The sequence below is a fragment of the Paracoccidioides lutzii genome, assembly GCF_000150705.2.
Source record: "Paracoccidioides lutzii Pb01 unplaced genomic scaffold supercont2.46, whole genome shotgun sequence".
Classification (NCBI taxonomy): domain Eukaryota; kingdom Fungi; phylum Ascomycota; class Eurotiomycetes; order Onygenales; family Ajellomycetaceae; genus Paracoccidioides; species Paracoccidioides lutzii.
The window spans coordinates 50,561-73,747 of NW_015440992.1; the positions used below are offsets into that span (position 1 = coordinate 50,561).

At 35.4% G+C, this 23,187-nt stretch overlaps 3 protein-coding genes across 3 annotated transcripts; all 3 read right to left on the reverse strand.

Moving 5' to 3' along the window:
- Nucleotides 1-2,407: 2,407 nt before the first annotated feature.
- On the reverse strand, nt 2,408-2,875 carry PAAG_12641 (hypothetical protein; the record flags this gene model as incomplete). The annotated part of the gene is made up of 1 exon (XM_015848107.1): nt 2,408-2,875. One exon carries the CDS (start codon nt 2,873-2,875, stop codon nt 2,408-2,410), a length of 468 nt encoding a protein of 155 aa, XP_015702279.1.
- A 3,419-nt stretch (nt 2,876-6,294) lies between these two features.
- PAAG_08781 (hypothetical protein) lies at nt 6,295-7,467 on the reverse strand (the record flags this gene model as incomplete). Its single annotated transcript, XM_002789270.1, has 1 exon — nt 6,295-7,467. The coding sequence occupies one exon, from the start codon at nt 7,465-7,467 to the stop codon at nt 6,295-6,297; it is 1,173 nt and encodes a 390-aa protein (XP_002789316.1).
- Nucleotides 7,468-21,798: 14,331 nt separating this feature from the next.
- On the reverse strand, nt 21,799-23,187 carry PAAG_08782 (hypothetical protein; the record flags this gene model as incomplete). The annotated part of the gene is made up of 2 exons (XM_015846624.1): nt 21,799-22,869; nt 22,972-23,187. The coding sequence occupies 2 exons, from the start codon at nt 23,185-23,187 to the stop codon at nt 21,799-21,801; spliced, it is 1,287 nt and encodes a 428-aa protein (XP_015701421.1).

The window sequence follows — 23,187 nt, forward strand, 5'->3', positions numbered from 1 at the left end:
TATAATAATAATATAGTTAAAAATTTATTATTATCTAATTAATATAACTTTAAAAAAGCTCAATAAATGGAGATTATAAATTATATAAAAGTTTTAAAAGAAAAAAATCAAGAAAAACTTTTATAGAATTTTAATACTGAATTATCAGAATTTATATTATAGAATAAAATAATAATAATAATTAATATTATATTATTAAATATCAAAGATAATGTATTCAAAAAGAATCAATTAAACTATTTAAAACTCTGATGATCTAAAACTCTAACTAATAAATATAAAAACTTAACTAAAACTAAAAATAATTAAAAAGAAAAATTAATATCTATAGATATATATAAAGATATCAAAAATAACTACTTTTTTAGTATCAAAAGAGTAAAAATTAAATACTGAAATGATTTTCTTGAAAATGCAGAAAATAAAAATATTTTTAAAGCTTTTAATTATATTAAATCTAAAGAAGTAGTTAAGCTTTTTATATTAAAATATGAATATCAAAATCAAAATTATACTATTAATATATTTCCAAAAAAATGTCAAACATTCATAAAAGTTTTATTTTCAAAGCTGATAGAATCTGAGAAATATATTTCTATAAATGAATATCATAATAATAGAACAAAGTGTGATGATGTAAAATAGACAGACTCTGTTCAGTCTCTTTGATAGTGTTAGATCACAGACTGAGATGATTAGTAATCATAACTGTCAAGAAATTGACATAGCAATCAACCTTACAATTACCTTGCATATGAATAATACATAAATGTGGGAAACAATGCTAAGGAAAAGAGCTATATAAACAGAGCCTTCCCCGAACCCATCTCTTAGGAATCATCTTAGTATTCACTCAGATAGCTTATCTAGTTGACAATTGAACACCTGTTCATCTGCATCTAGATTGAAGCCGTGACGTAAAACAAAACAAACTCTAGATCAGATTAGAACAGAATGAAATGATCAGAGAAAGTAAGTGAGTGAACTTGATTAGCAAGTGAACAGCTTGATAAAGAAATGAAATTGTGAGGACACTAAGGTGGATGAACTAAGTGTCAAAAGGAAGCGTGAGAAGCTCTATAACTAAGGTCGTAAGAGGGTAGGTGTATAGGCGCTGCGAGCGCTATGGAGGGAAGAGGATAGCGATGGATGAAATGTATATGTAGGATTGAATAGTAGCTAACCACTGAATCTCTTGAAGGAACTTTGGGGATTCAGGGTGTTTATATACATGAATGAGTAGCAATAGGTTTTATCTCTAATCTTTCATAAAATGGGAAATTAGCAATGCAGTGATCTGAATCTTCATGAAGTGCTGATCCTATCCTCAAGGAAGTGCTGGTGCTAAAGGACTGATTTTTGAGAAGTGCTGATCTATGCTGATCCTGAATGCTGAATTTTGAGATGATGCTGATCCTATAGGAGGTGCTGATCCTAAAGTGCTTTAATAAGTGAGTGTGAGAACCTAGAGGATCTGATCCTAAAGTGCTTTGATAAGCAGTATGGTAAGCAATGTGAGGACAAGGAGCTAGTATAGAGAGCCTTGACATCACAGAAATGTCATATAGCAGATGATGAATTTTTTAATCTCACAAATCAAACTAATAAATATTCAACAGATACAATAATCAGCTAAGCTTGATGATCTGAAGCATCTCATCAATAGAAAAGAATTGATATTTAAAAACTGACTCTCATAGATAAGATAGAAGTTAACTGTTAATGCTGACTACTTTTCAACAAAAGAAAATCAAATTACATATATAGAAAACTGGACAGATAGTAAAGCAGTAAGATATCTGACTTCTAAAATAAGAAAAAATCATTTTAAGAAGTTTAAGACTATCAAAAAGATTTTTGAGTATCTGCAAAGTATATACAAAAAGTCAATAAGCTTGAAAATGCAAAGATAAAATATCAATGACTGATAATGAGAAATGAGAATAATTATCATATCTTTATGATCAAGTTCTTGCATCTGACTGATGAAGCTCAAGTTCACAAGAAAGATTATAAAGTAAATTTTCTTCACAAACTGTTCTTTGGTCTTCAATGTATAATTACAGTAGTCTACATGAATTATAGCACTTTTCATGAAGTTCAAAAGATCTGCACTCAGATTGCTCATTATTGTTAGGGAGCGAATGCGAGCTGCATAAGAAGAAAGACTCTCTGCGTTGCTAACTGCTATATAACGAAATACTAAGCTTGATGGGATGAAAGGGGGTGCTGGGGGCCTGCGTGGATTATAACCACCTGCATGGTCGTGTGGTCACGTGATATGGATTAGGCCTAATCGGGCGCCGAGCTTAATCCGACGTCGAGTCTAACCGGGCACCGGCCTTCGGTCGGGCTCGGTCGGACGCTGAGCCTAACATCACCCCCCGGTCTAGGGGCAGGCATGTCCTCATGCCGGTAGGTCGTCATCAACCTCGTCCTTCAGGTAGCTGTCTGTCTCCCATGCCTTCAGCCACTCATCTAGTCGCCTTGGGGGTCCAGCTTTTGTAGGGTTAGCCTCATGGAAGTCGCGTATGGCGTGTGGTGATCCTTTGAAGTCGCGAGCGGGGTACCATGAAGAATCCTCATCAAACCCCTTCCAGCGCACCCGATACTGCAGCTTGCTCCGGCTTATTCTACTGGCCAGTATACGATCTATTTCCCATTCATTCTCACCATCTATTTCAATTGGGTCTGGTGGTCTGATAGTCTGGCCAGGTAGAGGGTCTCTGGAGTCCTTGCGTAGCTTGTCTGGGGAGAAGATTGAATGAATTTTCATTGTTATGGGGAGGTCCAGTTTGTAGGCATTGCCCACCTTTTCCAGGATTCTGAAGGGGCCGGCATTCTGCTCTGCCAGTTTACGGCTTGGTCGATCCATCTTGTATGATTTCAATGTTAGATAAACAAAATCTCCTACTGCAAAGTCAGGCTCTCAATGGTGCTTGTCAGTCTGCCTCTTCATCTGTTCCTGTGCTGTCTTTATGCCTTTACTCGCCTGGTTCCAGATCTCTCTCATTCGGTGAATGAAGCTCCTTGCTGCTTCTCGATTTCTTTTCTCATTCATGTCCAATTTCTCCGCCAGTGGTTGCCAGTCAAATGACATTCGGGGTTCATATCCATTTGCTGCGAGGAAGGGGGAGATCCCTGTGGAAGCGTTTGGGGTAGCTGCGGAGGCATGGTCTATAATGGGCAGCCACTCATCCCAGTCGTCTTGGTAGTAACTGACATAGGGGCGAAGACGGGTGGCAATGTATTGATTCACCACTTCTGTCTGTCCATCAGTTTGTGCATGATGCGCCGTTGAGAGTTTCAGTTTTATGCCCAGGATCTGTGTAAACTCATCCCAAAAGCTTGATATGAACTGGGGGCCTCGGTCAGAGACAATTGAGTCAGGCGCCCCATTGTATGAATAGTAGAATCGAATGAATAGTCGGGCCAGCTCCTGGGCTGTAACTCCCCGGGTGGTTGGAATGGAGATTGTCTTCTTGCTTAGCCGGCATACTATGACCAAAATGGCATCATAACCTGTTTTGCTTTTCGGCACGTCCATGAAGTCCATTGCAATATGCTGCCATGCCCGTTCTGGTATTGGTAATGGCTTTAGCAAACCAGGAGTCTTATCTCTTGGAATTTTACTGATCCGGCACACATGGCAGTTCCGAATATAGCGTAGGACGTCTGTCCGCCAGGTGGCCCACCAATAGCGTGATTGCACCAGGGCCAGGGTCTTTCGTCCTCCAGGGTGTGCTGTTGAAGCTTGATCATGAATTTCCTGCAGTAGCTTGGCTATCAGGGTTTCCTTTTCCTGAACAGGCACCACTAGTCTTCCATTGTACCGTAGCACATTGTCCTCCATTGTATAGGGACTATTCTCATCATCTGCCTGCTGCCGCAGGGGCTCAATTGAGGTGGCTGTCTTGTTTAGAGACACTATGCATTCAGCAATGCTCTCTTTCTCTGAGGAGTTGATGCTAGCAATGTCTGTAGAGGGAGTGATCTGGGGGTCGAGGGTCTCTGGTCCTAGGAGGATCTGCATACGGCCGTCCTGTTGCCTTCTAACCTGCTCAGGCCTGCTCAGTGCGTCTGCTAGCAGGTTGGCCTTGCCTGGTCGATACTTGATCTCAAAGTAGAAACGGGAGAGGAACTCTGCCCAGCGGGCTTGACGTGCATTCAGCTTCTTGGTAGTCATGAAGTATTCCAGTGCACGATGATCAGTGAGGATCTTGAATCGTTCCTCCCGTTGTAGTCCCTCAAGCTCTGCCCACCATTCTTGTAAGGCCCGGACTACTGCCAGCATTTCCTTATCATGAACTTCATAATTAAGCTCTGCACCATTCATTGTCTTTGAATAGAAGGCTACTGGGTGCCAAAGGTCATTTTCAAATCTTTGACTTAGTACCCCAGCCACTACTCCGTCAGAGGCGTCAGTCTCAATACGAGTCTCCCGCTCAGGGTCATAGTAACGCAGTGTTGGAGCCTCCACCAGCTGCCTCTTCAGTTTTTCAAAGGCTGATTTGCATTCTGATGTCCACACAAATGGGGTAGTCTTCTTTGTCAATTGGTACAGTGGCTTTGCGATTCGGCTGTAGTTCCTTATGAATCGTCGGTAGAAATTGCCAAATCCTAGGAATGACTGGACTCCTTTGACTGTGGTGGGGGCCTGCCATCTCACAATGGCAGCTGTCTTCTCTGGGTCTGCCTCAATCCCTTCTGTACTGATGATGAACCCTAGGTATTTTGTCCTCTGGACTGCAAACTCACATTTCTGGATGCTGGCTTGCAAACCCGCTGTCTTTAGTCGGTCTAGCACTGAGTTTACCTGCTGCTTGTGCTCCTCCAGATTCTTGCTATAGATTAGAAGATCATCCATGAATGCTGTCATAAACTTGTCCAGGTAGTCAAAGAAGATACTGTTAACAAACCGTTGAAAGCAGGCAGGGGCGTTTGTAAGGCCAAAGGGGACCACCCGATATTTATAGGTCCCGTAGCGGGTTCTAAAGGTGGTCAGGTCCTCAGACTCAGGGTCCATTCGGATGCGATGGAACCCCTGCCGAATGTCCAACTTTGTAAAGTATTTCGCCCCATTGAGTCGGTCCATCAGCTCATCTATCAGGGGCAAGGGATACTGATCTCGTTTGGTTATAGCATTCAGCTTGCGAAAGTCAACACAGAATCGTAGCTTCTTCCCACTACGGGCAATCAGGATTGGGGAGGCGTAGGGGGCTGAACTTGGGGTGATGAAACCCTTTGCTAGGTTGGCTTCAAGGTAGGTCTTCACTGCCTCTAGTTCCTCTAGATTCATCTTATATAGAGGCGCATGTCCAATGCCCTGGGTGAGGTCAACATCAGGCTGGAGCTCTATTTTAAAATCAACATTCTTCCGTAGGGGGGGCAGTTCATCTGATGCTTTCTTTGAGAAGCAGTCCTCCCGGCCTTTCAACCATTCTGGTAAGTTGCTGATCAGCTCCTCATCAGACTCATCCTCAGCTCCCACTAAACCCCGCTTCTCCTCAAGCTGTTTATCAATTTCATACAGACTGGTTATGAAGACTGTTGACTTCTTGTTCTTCATATAACCATGGAAGGAAGCAGCCCCAATGAAGTTCATATCCATCATCTGTGGTGCTGTCTCCTCCCAGGTCAGCCCCTGCCTCGTCTCAGGCATCACAACTGAGCTGGTCCCTTTCAATCTGCGGAGCTGAGCCTGATGCTCCTGTCTGATCTCCTCATCCAGCTTGATCTCTCTTCGTTCCACATCCGCCTGATGCTCAGGCTTGGGGTCTGGGCGCTTCAGTACTGACCAGGGTACTATCTTCAACATCGGCTCCGCCACCTGTTCAGGGATAGACCGTTCACTCGGCCAAACCAGGCGTTGGTTTTTAACATCAAGCCATATATCCTGTGCTGCCAACCACTTCCGTCCCAGGATGACAGGGTGCTGGCCTAGGTCTGTTACCAGCAGAGGGACATTCTGAAATCTCCGGCCATCCACCCAGAGGTTTAGGGTCAATGTGCGGTCTATCACCCCGCCGGGGGCGCCATTGTATCCCTTCATGCGGCATTTGAATGGGAGTTCTTGAAACTTCCTATCAAAGAATCTTGCCAATTCTATGGCATATCGGGTATCAATAAAATTCGCTCCATTTGCTCCAGTATCAGCAAGAGAATTTGTAGAAGTAGCAATTCCATTGTAGGCTAATTTGATTGGCACATTAAAGCTTTTCCCCCCAATCAAGTCCTTCATCTCAAACCTCTCACAGACTATTGAACTACCTGAGGTGGAGTCTTCTCTCAGGCTCACTCTTTTCCTGAATCTGCTGAGGGCTCAGGGGCATCATTCCCTGTGAGCTCAGCAATCACCTGCTGGGACTTCTGCTTTGCAGGGCAGTTCCTGGCAATGTGGCCTTTTTCCTTACAGTAGTAGCACTGAATATCCGGACGAGAGCTCAAGGCCTCCTTCACAGTAGGGGATTTTGTTGTAGAGATGCTGGGGGGTGTTTGACTGTTGGCGGTCCGCAGGGTGTTCTGCTTGAAGGTATTAGGCCCATTTCCCCGCGAGCTCTTTGATTTCTGGGTGGCATTGATTGTCTGGAGGGTGTGAGCTGCCTGCGCACAGATTTTCTGAAACTCAGCATATGTATCAGTGGTCGCATTGGCTACTGCTACCATCTTCTGGAGGTCAAAGGACAGCTTGTCATTGAAGTCTGTCTTGTAGTCCCCCCTGGCAATCTTGGCCTCACCTGCCAGGTGTAAGAATTTTGTGACAAATTCATGATAATTGTCCCCATTGCGCATAATCAGCTTGCGATAATCACTCTTGGCATTTTGCAGCTTGTTAGCATCCTCATATATTGACTTGAGGTGCTCAAATATCTCTTCTGCAGTCTGATATCGCTCGGGGTGGTCCTCTTCCATACAGGGCGCAATGTGACGTGCCGCGTCCCCATCAGTCCGGTTTTCGATGTATGCAATCCTCATGCGTTCAGTAGGGTAGTGGTCAGCGTTCTCCCGGAGCTTGTTCTTCATCCGGGAGAGCCAGTGTTCAAATTTTGGCTCCTTGCCGTCAGTGAGGTGTTTTGGGTCATCAATCTTGACAGACCTCCGGGTAGTCTCAGAGGGGGTGACACCTCGACTTGCTGCTTGGTTGCTGACTGTCATGCGGACCAGGGTGTGGCTAAGTTCATCGCGTTCAGCAATTAGCTCATCAATCTGGCTTTGCTTGACAGCGGCCTGGTCAGTGGCGTTGTTCCGTTCCATCCTCAGACGTGTGATTGTATCCCTTAGTGTTTTTTCATCGTCAAAGATGCCATCGAAGATCGCCGCCAACTCATTATAAACACGGTCGCTGTCTGAGTGGATTGCCTCTCTGAATTCCTCAATTGAGACGCGTGGTTGGTCAGTTGGTCTTGTTAGGAGGTATCGCCAGTCCTTTCGGCCCCTTCCAGGGGGTTGGGAGCCTGTGGTGGCCATCTGATGTTGGATTGAGCCGTTGTCTTCAACAGTGCTGTTGTCTTAGCAGTTGATCTGACGCGTTGTCAGGCTCTGAACTAGCAGGTTCTAATTCAACTGAGGCACTCAAGTTTTCTGCTGAAACCTGAGTGAGAAGGTAGAAGGGAAGCTTAGTATTGTGTTAGGGAGCGAATGCGAGCTGCATAAGAAGAAAGACTCTCTGCGTTGCTAACTGCTATATAACGAAATACTAAGCTTGATGGGATGAAAGGGGGTGCTGGGGGCCTGCGTGGATTATAACCACCTGCATGGTCGTGTGGTCACGTGATATGGATTAGGCCTAATCGGGCGCCGAGCTTAATCCGACGTCGAGTCTAACCGGGCACCGGCCTTCGGTCGGGCTCGGTCGGACGCTGAGCCTAACAATTAGTATCTCTTACTCTTAATAGATGAGCTGATGAACTGACTCAATAGAGCAAAATACTTTACAAAGCTGAACATTCAGCAAGGATTTTATCATATTCAAATGAACTCTGAGTTTGAAAATCTGATCATCTTTAAAACTCACTATAGAATTTATAAATATTGGATGATTTTCTTTGATCTTACAAATACTTCTATCTGCTTTCAACAGTTTGTTAATAGTATTTTCTTTGACTATTTGAACAAGTTTATAATAGCATTTATGAATGATCTTCTAATCTATAATAAGAATCTGAAAGAGTACAAACAGTAGGTAAATTCAGTGCTAGACTAACTAAGGGTAGCTAGTTTGCAAGTCAGTATTTAAAAATATATGTTTGCAGTCCAGAGAATAAAATATCTAGAATTCATCATCAGTACAAAAGGGATTGAGACAAACTCAGAGAAGACAGCTGTTATTATGAGATGACAGACTCTTATCATAGTTAAAAAAGTTCAGTTATTTCTGAGATTTGGTAATTTCTACTGATAATTCATAAGAAATTACAACTAAATCACAAAATTACTGTATCAGTTGATAAAGAAGACTACCTCATTCATGTGAATATCAGAATGCAAATCAGTCTTTGGAAAACTGAAGAGACAGCTGATGAAGACTTCAATACTGCATTACTATGACTCTGAGTGAGAGACTCATATTGAGACTGATATCTTTAATAGAGTGATGATTGAGATACTAAGTCAATGATTTGAATATAATCTTTGACACTCAATAGTCTTATATTCAAAGTCAATGAATGATGTAGAGCTTAATTATAAAGTCTATGATAAGAAAATACTGACAGTAATCTGAGTCTTACAAGAATAATGAGCAGAGCTTGAGAAACTATAATGAGAGGAACAATTCAAGATCCTTACTGATTATCATGCACTAAAATACTTCATGACTATTAAGAAGCTGAATGTGTATCAAGTCTGCTGAGCAGAGTTCTTTTTCTATTTCTACTTTGAGATCAAGTATTAATCAGGCAAAGTCAACCTGCTAGCAGATGCATTGAGCAGGTTTAAGCAGATTAGAAGATAACAAAATAGTCATATGCAGATTCTTCAAATATCAGAGACTCTTGAGCTTTAAATCACTCTCTCTATAAATATTATTAGTATCAACTTCTCAAAAGAAGAGAATATTACTGAATGCATAGTGTTATGAAATAAAATAGTTATCTCAATTGAGCTTTTGCAGCAGCAGGCAGATAATGAGAATAGTCTCTATATAATAAAAAACAATGTACTACAGTACAATGAAAAACTACTGATATATATTCAGAAAAAAAAAAAACTTTAATAGCTGAGCTACTATAGAAAATTCATAATTAAACTTCAACAGTAAATTCTAAAAAAGAAAAGACTCTGACTCTGATACAATCATATTATTGATGAGTCATCTGATAAACAGATATTCTACACTATATTCAAAACTGTCATATGTGCTAAATTAGTAAAATTTCAAGAAATAAGACTTTTGATTTATTAAAGTCATTATTAATATCAGAACAGACATGGCAGCATATCATAATGAACTTTATGAATGTGCTGAAAAGTAAAACAGATTATGATATCATTTTGATTATAGTATATCAGCTAAGTAAAAAGACAATTTTCATTTCAATCATCTAAGAAGTTACAGTCTGAGAGCTAATCTAACTATTCATTTGATTTTACTATTCATTCAATGAGGTGTTTGACTCAATTATATTTGACCAAGGCTCTCAGTTCATATCAAGCTTTTGAGATAAGTTTATATAGATTATGAGCATAAAATTGAAACTCTCAACAGCACATTATACATAAACTGATGAACAGACAGAAGTGACAAATCAATATATTATTATCTATATTCATCTCTACATCAGTTACTATCAACATGACTAAGATGAGTGACTGCTCATTATAGATTATACCTCTGCAGCTATCTCAAATGCTTTTACAAAAATCTTCTTTTTTCTCACAGTAAATGAATATAAACTCTGAATATCATTTGACTGACAATCACTAATAAAGAAATTGAACATGAATGAAAAAAGAAATCAAAAAGCAGCAAGAAACTTCATTTACTGAATAAAAGAAATCTGAAATCAGACAAGTAAAAGCATAAAAATAGCATAGAAACAGATAAAGAAACAGACTGACAAGAATCATTGAGAGTCTGACTTTGTAGTAGAAGATTTTATTTATCTAATATTGAAATCATACAAGATGAATTGATCAAGCTGTAAACTGACAGAGCAGAATGTCAGTCTCTTCAGAATTTTGAAAAAGATGAACAATGTTTACAAACTGAATTTTTCTGCAATAATGAAGATTTATTCAATCTTTTCTTCAAACAAGCTACATAAGAACTTTAGATACTTCCTACTTAGTCTGACTGTTAGATCACCAGACTCAATTGAAATAGATGATGAGAATGAATAAGAAATAGATCATATACTGGCCAGTCAAATAGATCAGAGCAAGCTGCAGTATCAGATGTGCTGAAAGAGATTTGATGAAAATTCTTCATAATACTTTCTACTTACAACTTTAAGAAATCATCATATACAATATGAAATTTTCATGAGATCAACTCTACTAAAGCTAGATCACTGAAACATCTAGATGAATGAGTAAGAGCATGAGAGATGAGTAGCTATCTGAAAAATGAAGATGATGATGATCTTTCAGCATGAAAACATGCCTGTTTCTAGATCAAAGAATGATGTTAGACTTGGCACCAGGACTAGGTTTATCTCTATCACATGACCACACCCCACACGTGACCTAGTGGATTGGTCATGATCTGGTCATGTGATTACATGAGCTGTTATAATTTGAGCAGATTTTAACATCTCTTTTTCCTTATCAATATTAGTATTTTCATTACATAGCAGTTAGCAAGCAATGCAGAGAGTTTTCTTCTTATGCAGCTCACATTCACTCTCTAACACAAACTAATATAAAAAAAATCTTAATAAAAGTATTATTGAAAATATTTAAAGGTTTTTTATAAGTTAAATATCAAATTTATTTGATATTGAATTTTATTCTCTAGAGTCAATTTTTATTTTCTTTATAAATTCAAATAAAAATTTTTTTCTAATTGAATATTAAATAAAAAAATTATATTTAATTGATTAATTAAGTATTTTTTCTTTTAATTTCTTTCTTATCTCATTATTTAATAAACAATTTATCAGTATATAATTTAAATTTTTAACTATATTATAAAAATCATATCTATTAGAGTTCAAAAAGTAATTAAATTTTTTTATATATGATTTAAAATAGTCATATTCAAATTTCAATTATATGATAAAGTAAAATATTTTCTTTCTGTATTTTATTAATATAGATTTTCACTTTGATTTTATTTCATATTTTATATATTGAATACTTTTTTTCTCTTTTTCTCAAATTTTTATTTATTTACTAATATATAATTTTTTAATTTTTTTTTAATATGTAATTAGAATATAATTCTTTAAGTTATTTTCTGAATTTTAGTTTCAATCTTTGCTATTAAATCTACTTTTTTATTTTATAAAATATATATATAAGTAAATATTGAAGTTAAATAAATATTAATATTTTTATTCTTAATTTTAATTTTTTCTTATTATTTTTTGAATTGATTTAAGATTTTTTTGATTATTTTAAATTTTATATTTCTGAAGTTTTTTAATATTGTTTGATTATTAGAAAATATTTAAATATTATAAATATTTACTCTTTAAGAGATTATTTTATAAGCTATTATAAATACTGTTTAAATTGTAAATAATTCAATATTAAAGACTTTATACTTTTTTTCTAGATTTTATAAAAGCATCTCATATTCTAAATTTAATTTAGAATATTTAACTGTTATATCAACTTTTAACTATTTTTATTCACTTTTTAAATTATCTAAGTATATTAATAATAAGTTCTTCTTATTTATCTCTAAAAGTTTTTAAATATATATAGTTTTTTCCTTTTCTTTTGACAATTCACTAATAGTAATATCTATTAATAATTTTAATTTTTTTTTCAAAAATAGAGTATATTGTGATTTATACTTTCTATATTTAAGCTTGATAATTAATTTTTAATCATAGTATGTATTTTTTATACCTGAAAAAATAATATCTCTTTTGAATTACTAAAGTATTTATTTTAATCTAGAAATCTTTCTCTATTTAAATTTTTTTCAAATATATCTGAGAGATATAAAGTAGATATTCTTATTTAAATTAAATAATTTATATTTATTTTTATAATTTTTAAGGTGTAATTTATACAACTTTTATTAAATCTAATAGCTAGTAGTGGAATTGATGTCTTTATTTTTATAGCTCTAACTAAAAATATTTTACAAGCTTCTAGAATTCTCATTAAAGCTTTATTTTATAACAGTTAAAATTAATTTAAAAAGATTTTTTACTTTTTTCATCAAATCTCTACTGCATAATCCTATTCAAAAGCTGTATAAACTATATATAATTATCTCATAGCTTGAAAAAATAAATCTCTTTCTGTATTAGAAATTCTAATAATATTATTCAAAGTTCTCTCAGTCTATAAGGGGTTGAACCCCTAGATTTGCTCTGGCTGGCTGACTCAGCCTAGTCATCATTCACATGTGCGCATGTGATCATGCTACATGAGCTTGCTTAAGCTCAAGTTCTCATCTCATTCTTTTCTTCCCTTTCTCAAGCAATTTATCCTTGTTATATAGGAGGACTAGCCTTTAGTTCTTAGAGCTTAACTCTTTATATTATGAATTGCTTCACTCCTTTCATTGATAAATCACTGAGAGTCTTAATTCTATATCATGAAGCTCAGCAAATGTGCTGACATATAATAAGCTATTGAAAATCTTAAATTCTGCATCATGAAGTTCAGTGATAGCACTGATATATGAATAGACTGGGTTAGCAATTGTGCTAACAAATGAATGAGCAACATTGAAAACATCTAGCTGAATGAGATAAAGTGACAGACTTGTACAACAAATGAATTAACATAAAGCAATGAGCATGAACATCCTCAGCAGCTTTGAACAACAATGAATGACCTTTCTTCAACAGCAAGAACAGGTTCAGTGTGAGAACAGAGATTTAATAGCAGCTCAGCAAGCTGAAATAGCTAATCTATGATAAGCTTTGAACATCTCAACATTAACTCTCTCTCAATTGAACTCACAATCACTTATTGCAGTCAGAAGACCAAAGATCAAGCTATCAGACTGTGAGAAGTATGATGATTCTAATCTGAAGCACTACTCTCAGTGGAAGCTAAAGCTTCAATCAAAACTTAAAATTGATAAGAAAGCTTTAGATAATAATGAGGAATGTGCTTGATATGTGTACTCAAGACTAGAAGAAATGGCAGCAGCTTGAGTTTACTTCTGAGTTGAGAATAATAAGGACAAGATCAACTTCACAGTAGAGGGCTTACTGAAGCAGACATGCATGCTCTTTAGTGATTCTGCACAACAGAAAAAGACTATGCAAAAGCTCAACAATCTACAGCAGAGTAGAAGAACTCTCTTTGACTTTCTGTCTGAATTTAATCAACTACTGCTGAAAGCTGATGATCACAGATGAGATGATCACATTAAAAAAAAGTATTTGAAATCTGCTCTAAGCATGAAGCTGAGAGAAGGCATGATGGGTGTAAGAGAATCATCTCTCTACAAGAATTACTGCAAAGAGCTTAGATTAGTTGATCATCAACTCTCTGAGCTTAAGACTTTAAGACAGTGATCTAAACATTATGAGGACAGATCTTCTTTGAATCATATAATATCTAATTCACACTCTTTACTTCATCATGCTGTCTTTGACTGATAAAACTGGTCTCAAGCTTTCACTGATAATCTGATGAATCTCTCTCCTGGTGCTGTGATCCCAAGCATCTGCCATATCAAATTGATAAATCAGACAGAGATTAATTGATGAAAAGAGCAAGGCCTGTACCTGAGATGCAGAGCTGAAGGTCATATGATTAAGAGCTGCTCATTCAAACCTCTCAGATGCTCTGTCACTCTCACAATAGTTAAGATGATCCCTGAGCTGGTACTGAATGACAACAATATAGATATGAGTAAGAATTTGAGAAAAGAGTAACTCTAACCAAAAGACATTAGAAGAAGTGAAATAAGAAACTTATGAAAAAGTAATGAAGAAGATTTAAATCTAAGATGATATTCAAACCCTTCACTGTTGATACTCTAGTAGATAATGTCTTTTTGACTAGAGCAATGATAGACAGTAAATGTAATGTCTATGATCTTATTTCTTAATTCTATGTTAGCAAGCATAAGCTTCTGTGTATTGAAATTCTCTCTGTTAAAATGACTGGCTTTGAAGACTTCATAGAACTCTCTATGAGCATAGTGACTGGCATTTGAATTAATATAGATGATTATATAACTGAATGAGTCTTTCTCTATGTGATGAATGAGTTATATGATCATGATATGTATCTAGGTGACCCCTGGCTGGCCTAGCAAAAGGTGACCATGATCTCTCATCAAAGAATTATGAGATTTGAAGAGAGTGGCATAGAGGTAGAATCTAGTTCAAATGCAAAAGCTGATATGATTTCCATCTCTGCTGTAAGCTTCTCTAGACTTGCAAGCACTTGAGAGAAGTGAAACATTGAGATCTTCACTGTCAGTTTAACTGACATTCAAAAGACTCTAGAAGTGAAATCAAAGATTGACCCTAGAGAAAAGCTGTCTGAACATTATCATGAGTTTTTGAATGTATTTGATAAGGAAGTCACTGATGTTCTACCCCTACTTTGTGACTCAGATAGAGATTATGAGATTGAACTGATTAAAAAGGCTGATGATAGTGCAGAACAACCTCCTTAGAGCTTATTATATAATATATCTCAAGAGAAACTACTGGCTTTATGAAAGACTTTTACAGATTATCTGGATAAGGGTTTTATTAGAGTGAGCAACTCCCCTGCAGCTGCTTCTGTACTATTCATGAAGAAGTCTGAGAGTGGGCTAAGATTCTGTGTAGACTATCAAGCTCTTAATAAAATTATCTGAAAGATTTGATATTCTCTATCATTAATTAGTGAGACTCTACAGTGAATTGAACAGGCTAAATGATTCACTAAGCTGGATATTATTGCAGCTTTTCACAAGATTCAAATCACAGAAGGTGATGAGTGGATGACAGTCTTTAGAATCAGATACAGGCTATTTGAGTGACTGATTATACTCTTTAATTTGGCCAATGCTCTGAGCACATTTCAAAAATATATCAACTGAGCATTACATGGATATCTGGACAACTTCTGCTCAGTCTATTTAGATGACATCTTGATATTTTCCTCAAGAAGCTTACAGAAGCATCACAAGCATGAACAAAAGATGCTTATATGTCTACAGGAAGCAGGCCTGCAGGCAGACATTAGAAAGAGTGAGTTCAAGATGAACAGAATAAAATATTTTGAATTCATCATTGAAGCAAGCAAGGGTATACAAATGAATTCAGAGAAGATTAAAGCTATTTTGAAATGAGTAACACCTACTACTCTTAAAGATGTATGAGAATTTTTAGACTTTGCCAATTTCTATAAATGATTTATCAGGGATTTCTTAAAAATTGCAATCCCACTAACAATTTTTACACATAAAAATATTTCTTTTTTGTGAATGAGCAAGACTGAGAAAGTTTTTAAGTATCTAAAATCAATGTTTATCTCTACTTCAATCCTGCTTCAATTTGACCCTGACTATAAGACTATATTGAAAACAGATTTCTCAGATTATGTCTCAGGAGAAGTGCTGCTACAATATGATGAGCAGAGTATTCTACACTCATGTGTCTTCTTCTCTTACAAATATTTACCTGCGGAATGCAACTATGAGATTCATGATAAGAAGTTATTAGTGATAATTAAGTATTTAAAGAAATAAGACACTGAGCTATGAAGTGTACAGAAATTTAAGATTCTCATAGATCATAAGAATCTAGAATACTTTATGACTATACACAGACTAAATGAAAGACAGCTATATTGAATGAATATTCTCTATTGATTCAACTTCAGAATTGATTACCAGCCAGAGAAGTTAAACACTGAATCAAACACTCTATCATGAAGAGAGTAGAATATGTCACAGGGTGCTGATGATGAGAGAATCAAGCAGAGGCAAGCTCAACTACTTAAGTTTAATGTACTGGCATCTGGAATGAAATCAATAGTGATCATTGTCAGCATGAAATCTGAGATGTCTCTTCAAGCTCAGTGAAATAAAGCTCATATAAATGACAAGATTCTACAGCATCTGAAGTAAATTCTTCATGAGAAAAGATTCAGATTTTCTTCTGAACTCAGCATTAAAATCTCTGTCTCTGAGTGCTTTTTAAATGAGAACAGAGAGCTTCTCTTTCAAGATCATAAGTGAGTGTCAGACTTTGAACCTCTTCAAACCAGGTTAGTGCATAAGACTCATGACTCATCTCTTATCAGTCATTCCAGGTGAAAGCAAATGGCAGAAGTTCTAAGATGTGAGTTCTACTGGTCAGGCTATGCTGCTGATGTGAGAAGAATGATCAGAAACTGTCATCTTTGCAGATCAAACAGTGCATGAAGAGATTGATGTCAGAGACTACTTAAGTCTCTTCTTATTTCTAAACACATGTGACAGGAGCTTTTTATGAACTTTATTATGAACTTATCAATCTCTAAAGAATACACAAACATCATGATTATAATAAACAGATTGATCAAGAAAGTTATATTAAAAGCAATTAAGAAAACTGATGTGAAGACAGTAACTAAAGTGTTTCTTCACAACATCATTTCTTGACACAGCATCTATAAAGCAATAGTGTCAGATTGAGAGTCAGCTTTTACAAGCATGTTTTGAACTTGAGTGTGTGAGAAATTAGACATTAAGAGATAACTCTTCACAGTCTATCACTCAGAGACTGATGGAGCTACAGAGTGAATGAATCAGACTCTGAAAATCTACCTATACAAGCACATTAGCTTTCAACAGAATGACTAATGTAAATGACTCTCTCTAGCAGAGCTGACCATCAATAATAGAAATGCTGTCTCAATGAGCATGAGCTCATTCTTTTTAACACATCTTTTTCATATCTTCTTCATTGATATAGCTGATGCACCTTCTGTTGAAATGCCACATAATCTCATTGAATTTGCAGATGATTATATGAGAAAGGCTCATGAAGTGTTGAAGTGAGCTCAAGTAAAAATAACAGATACTCAGCAATCTCAAGAGAAATACATGAATAGATGAAGAGACTCAGCTTCAAGCTTTCAATCTGAAGATAAGATCTGATTGAGCTTAGAGAACATGAGAACTAATCATCTGTGCAAGAAGCTGAATGTGAAATACAATCAATATACTGTGCTAGAAAAGATAGAATCTCATGCTTACTGACTGAATATCTCATCTGATATTCACAATGTCTTTAATGTAAAGCTTCTACATGCTGTGACAACAGATCCTCTGCCTAGTCAGAGGTAAACTGACTGACAGTCATTCACTATAGAGACTCTGAAAAGATCTGAGTTTGAGATTGAAAAAATTCAGAGTGAATGAATCTATCAGAGGAAAAAGCAATACCTTGTTAAATGAGTAGATTGGGCTGAGTCTACATGAAATGGCACAAGTCTTCTACAAGAAGTGAAGGTCTTGAATGATTGAGAGGCCTCTCAGCAGGCAAAATTAGATGTAAAGAGAACTTTAAATAGTCATAAAGACCTGTAACAAAGAGGAAGAAGAGAAGTATTATAAAAGGTTGAACCTCTAGATTTGCTCTGACTGACTGACTCAGCCTAGTCATCATTTGCATATGCACATATGATCATGCTATGTGAGCTTGCTTAAGCTTGAGTTCTCATCTCATTCTTTTCTTCCCTTTCTCAAGCAATTTGTCCTTGTTATATAGGAGGACTAGCCTCTAGTTCTTAGAGCTTAACCCTTTACACAGTCTGAGTAATTCTTTTTTAAATATGAACTTTAAAATTTAACTTTTTGTCTAATTATATTATTAGCTATCTCACTGAAGTTTTTAATTTTATAACTTTATTTCAAAGAGTAATATTTTTTTCTTATTTATTTTTTTAAAAATAAAAATGAATTAATTCAGTTTTATTTATATTAAATTAAATAAAATTTTTATTTTTTTTCAAATATTTCCTTTGCAGCTCTTTATATATTATTATAATTTTCTTGTATAGATTTAAAACTAGTAATAAGATTAATATTATCAATATAATTAAGAGTTTTTACTATATATATACTTTTGTTCTTGAATAAATTAGCTGTATATATAGCAAATAGAATAGTTGAAATGTATTATATTATAACTAATATTAGAATAATAATAAGACAATAGCTTTAATTTATATATATAATTAGATAGATATAATAAAAATACTAAACTGAGAATTAGAATATGAAATAAATGAGCAGTTAAATATATAGAAGTAATTGAGAATTAATTAAATTAATCTTTAAAGTATAGTAAAATAAATCAATCTTAATTTATATATAAGTAGCTGTGTTATAACATCTATATCTATTTCATTTTTGCTTTTCTATCTCACTTGTATTGAATATATTCTGATATTACTTTCTTATAATAGTGATACTGATTATATTATATTTATAAATTTTGATAATTTGATTAAAATCTTCTATTAAGTCTTAGAACTATTCATATTTCTTTATAATATTTTTAATTTTATTTATTTGCTTTTGCAATTATTATAAATTACTAGATGTTTGAAGCACTTAAAATGATATACTAAATCTGCTACATCATGATATAGAAATATAAAGTTGAATATTCAACTGCTAAATAATATAATTAGACTGAAATAATACTATTTCAATAATTCTGAAATTACTTTAAATAGTCTGAGCTTTGAAGACTTTTATACATACTGTAGAATAGATATATAAGAAGTCAAACTGTTTAATAATATTGATTTTAATCTGCATTTACTATTGAACTAGACTTCTATATGCTCACTTTACAACTATAAAAATACTCACATTTAGTGACTATAAAAAATGTAATAAAGAAGATAATATGCAGAATATAATAATTACATTACTCTGATAAATTTGATCAAATTCTGAGATAAGATGACTATTATATCTGTTCTAAATAAGAAGAATATGAAAGTTAATTTAATATAACTTTACTTATAAAATAAATATTTATATAAGTAATTTAAAATATATTTCATCTATAGTTCAGTTATTAGAACTAATATCAAGTCTTCAGTCTGTAGAAAAATCTTCAAATCATCTATTGAAAAAATTCTGGTCTTTAAAAATAATATATAATGATAAAGTTTATTCTAATATATTAACTGACTCAATCATGATAATTTATTCTTGATTTTTAAGCTGTAGTAATTTATCTCAATCATAGTATTTACTATTAATAATAATATTGATAATTACATAAAGTCTTATTGCAAAGTTAATCTCATCAAAATTATATATATATTTTAACAGAATATTATATATAATAATTGTATTTTTTAAAATTTTAAACCAGTTTTAAATAATTTTTATATCTTTATATTTAATCTAATAATAATTATAGTATTTAAAATAGCAGTTTTGAAGCTTTATACAGTATTTAATCAATCTTAAAATTCAGTTCTTATTAATCTGAGAAAGAATAATAATAAAATATTATAAGATAAAAAGATAATTAATTATATTCTCAATAAATATTATTTGAAAGAGAAACTAAATTTAGCACTTATTGAACTAGTTTATACTCTTCAGCAGAAGATAATATATGAATTTGTATATAAATTCATATATATAAACTTATTATGAAGTTGATAAATGAGAGTTGAATGTGACATATTAAATAGTTTTACAACTTTGTGAATTGACAATATTTCTTACTTTTTAATAGCATTTATTGCTAGTACAAGCCTTTTCTCTTACTCTATAGAATTTAAAGTTGTTTTATTGCAAATTAATTGCATAATTACATGTTAAAATGAATGAATAGTTAAATTGAAAGATATTTAAATTGATGATTTGCTCAGTATGATGACTCACTAGTGTAGTATGAATTTACATTATATATTATCATATAATGCAATAATATATATATAAGTTGTTACTCTCTACCTGCTGTATGTAATATAGTCAGTCCTACTATATATATGATAGCATAGTTAGCCTCTCCTCCCAGATCCTGAATAGAAAGACCACCAAAAGAAGATATGTATGTGATAATCATCATCAGAAAAGAGTCATGAAGAGATGATTCAGAATCAATTTTCTCATGTGAACACTGTTGACTATATATTTACTGAGTTGACTGAGACTGTGTTTTATCAACTCTATAATTCAATCAAATATGTCTGTTTTATTCTTTTTTTAACATGTTATGGATGTTTTGTCCATTTCCATAAATACAGGTACAAATACAGAAATACAATTACATCAAATAAAATGAAAAAAATTCTAAAAGATAATCCATAAAACCTTTCTTATATTATTTCTCTAAATGGGGAAAAAACTATTTCACAGGGTTTTCCGTCTGTGGAGAGTCAATTTAAGAACCAGGTAGTCAATATATACAGTTCTTCCTGGCTGCCGGCAGGCTTCTCCACTGCTTTCTGTTTATGGAAATATCGCACAATAAATTAATGATGGGGAAAATGCATATCGGCAAAGAGGAAGGAAAAATTATGATGAGGGCGGAAGGGACTTGAGTAATAGAAAATAGAACAAAAGAGATTATGCTTTATAAAAAGAAAATTAGAAAATTGTAAAGGAAAAGATAGAAATTCAATCATGGAAAAACATGCAAAAGGTATTTGATGGTATAATAATCAAACATGTAGACATGCAGATTTAAAGTAAACAATACATATTTTTTTCCTCATTTAGTCTATGATCTGCTGTTTCCACCTCTCTTGTTTCTATTGTTTTCTTCACACCACAAATGAACATTGCTAACTGCAATGCATTAAGAACAATCAAGCTAATATAAACACAAAAGAAAATGAAGAAGCTTTTTTTTTAGAGTCAGGGTTTACTCCCGTTTCACCTACTTCCTCATTTTCCAACTTTTTCAGCCTTTGTACAGCTTTCTTTGATTTTTGGAGCTCCCCACTGCCCTTGGTATGTTCCAGTATGGTCCCACTCCACGAGTGGCTGAGTCAGGCGAAGCCTTCCTTCCTATGAGGTATATATATATATTCAAAACAGTATTAAGGTGTAGCAAGGAAAGGTTGATGACCACACAACATTTATTCACTTGCATGCAATATGAAGACAAAGACTGAACCAGGACAACAAGGAGACGATAAGTGGTAGTCAAAGAAGTTAAAAGATGAGAGATGAAAGGATGAATGGATTTCACGGAACGCTTCACCAACAAAGGAAATAAAAGAGCAAGGAAAAGAAAACGAAAATGATACATGGGCAGAAATAAATTTTGATCTTTGATTAGAAACGACTCGCGCTTGCAATGCTAGAGGAAGAAATAGAATCACCCCTGATGGATGATATTAATTAGAAGCATGAAATGGTCAAATAAAAACAAGAGGACATGCACACATGATCCACAACCGCCGTTGCTGCCATGCGACTGTAGGAATCAGACGAAATGTGGAAGAAAAGGCTTTTTTTCAGTCATTCGAAACCTATATGATATCGGATGATATCCGCTGTTTGCCCAAGGGAAATCTTATGGCGGATAACAGCCTTAAGTGGACTTGGATGAAGCATTGTTTCAGTATGGATTAATATCGAATGTATATGGAAATACGGAAGTTGCTTGGCATATATAGATGTGGTACTGCTTAAGCTTCCGTGTCTGAAACACACCATGTCCAAGATAGAAAAGAACACGATTATTCCTACACCTGTCCATTTAAAAAGACTCCGTGGTACACGACAGCTGGCTGTTGAGTGAAATGTTGATGTTGGCAGTAGGGGATCTCATCCGGCCGTTGATGATAACCTTGCAGAAATTGAGCACTGGAAGGTGGTGTGGGTGAAGCATGGATGACACCAGAAATTGGTTTTGGGATACTTGCATGGCTCGTACCAACGAACGCCTCATTCTCAGGAGTTATTGGAGGGGTCAGATATCCATTGGGCATTGTGGACTGGTTCTGTGGTTTCTGCGGGGTAGCTAACCCAATCTCCCCATTATATGGTTTCAGCTGCTCGGCGGAAGTATCAGGGGAAGGTGTCGGTGGGCTGTTGTAGGCCTTAGGAATCGATGTCTGGTGAGCAAGGAATTGTTCTAAAAGCCTCGACACCCGAGAATAACGCCCGGACGAGTATTTTCGGGAAAGAACCAGCGATGGTTGGACCAAGTGCTGAGAGAGGTTCACCAAGGTCAACGAGTCATAATGAGATGACCAGTCGGAATTCCGTGGTTGAGGACGGTTCAAAACACATCGAGCAAGAGCAAGAGAGGCCCGGGCAAGATCCGACGATTGTTTAGAGACAAAGTCCCTATGAAACAGGGATATTTCCAGAATATAGAGTGAAAGGTGTTCTACTTCCGGGTCATATGGTGTGTCCACCACCGCCATTTGCAAAAAGCCGTCGACTGTGGGGTGACCTATCGCCCAACTGAGTGTTTGGAGAACATGCCATTCCATCTGTACGAACATATCGTCGTCGTATTGAGAACAGCACATTGTTTTAAGCTCTTTGATGGTTGGAACCCGATCTTTCCTATCTCCATACTTTGCCGCAATAAGCAGTGCCGCACATCCAACCAGTTGATAATGTTTCTTGTACACCACACGTTTGGAACAATACCGATCTAGCAAGTTCACCGTAAGAAACAGAGTAGCGGGCAAGAGCTGGAAAGCGGTATGGGCTTCTATGAGGAAGTCGAGGAGATAGGGGCGCATAAACCACTGAATCTCGGTTTGGATATCAATCGAGTCCACATCTGGTAGAGTTGCTGACTAGTTTTGAAGTTAGCTAAGATGTATAAAAGAGAAAGGAATAAAAGAAAACAGGATTGGGGGGAGGGTGGGGGGCCTTTTTTCATTTATAGGGAGACTGACATCCATCACTAGCATATGAGCCAGAATATCATCTTGGTATTCATCGCTAGCTTGTTTTGACAACTCATCAGCGATGGCAAATTGACGTTCGCGAGCGATGACTTTAGCATGCTCCCTAGGTCCAAGCCTGGGAGCAGGGTACTCCGGTTCATATTGCTCTACGAAATAGGTGTCGCAAGGTTGAAACGAAGAGCTTGGGTGTTGTTGGTATGCCAT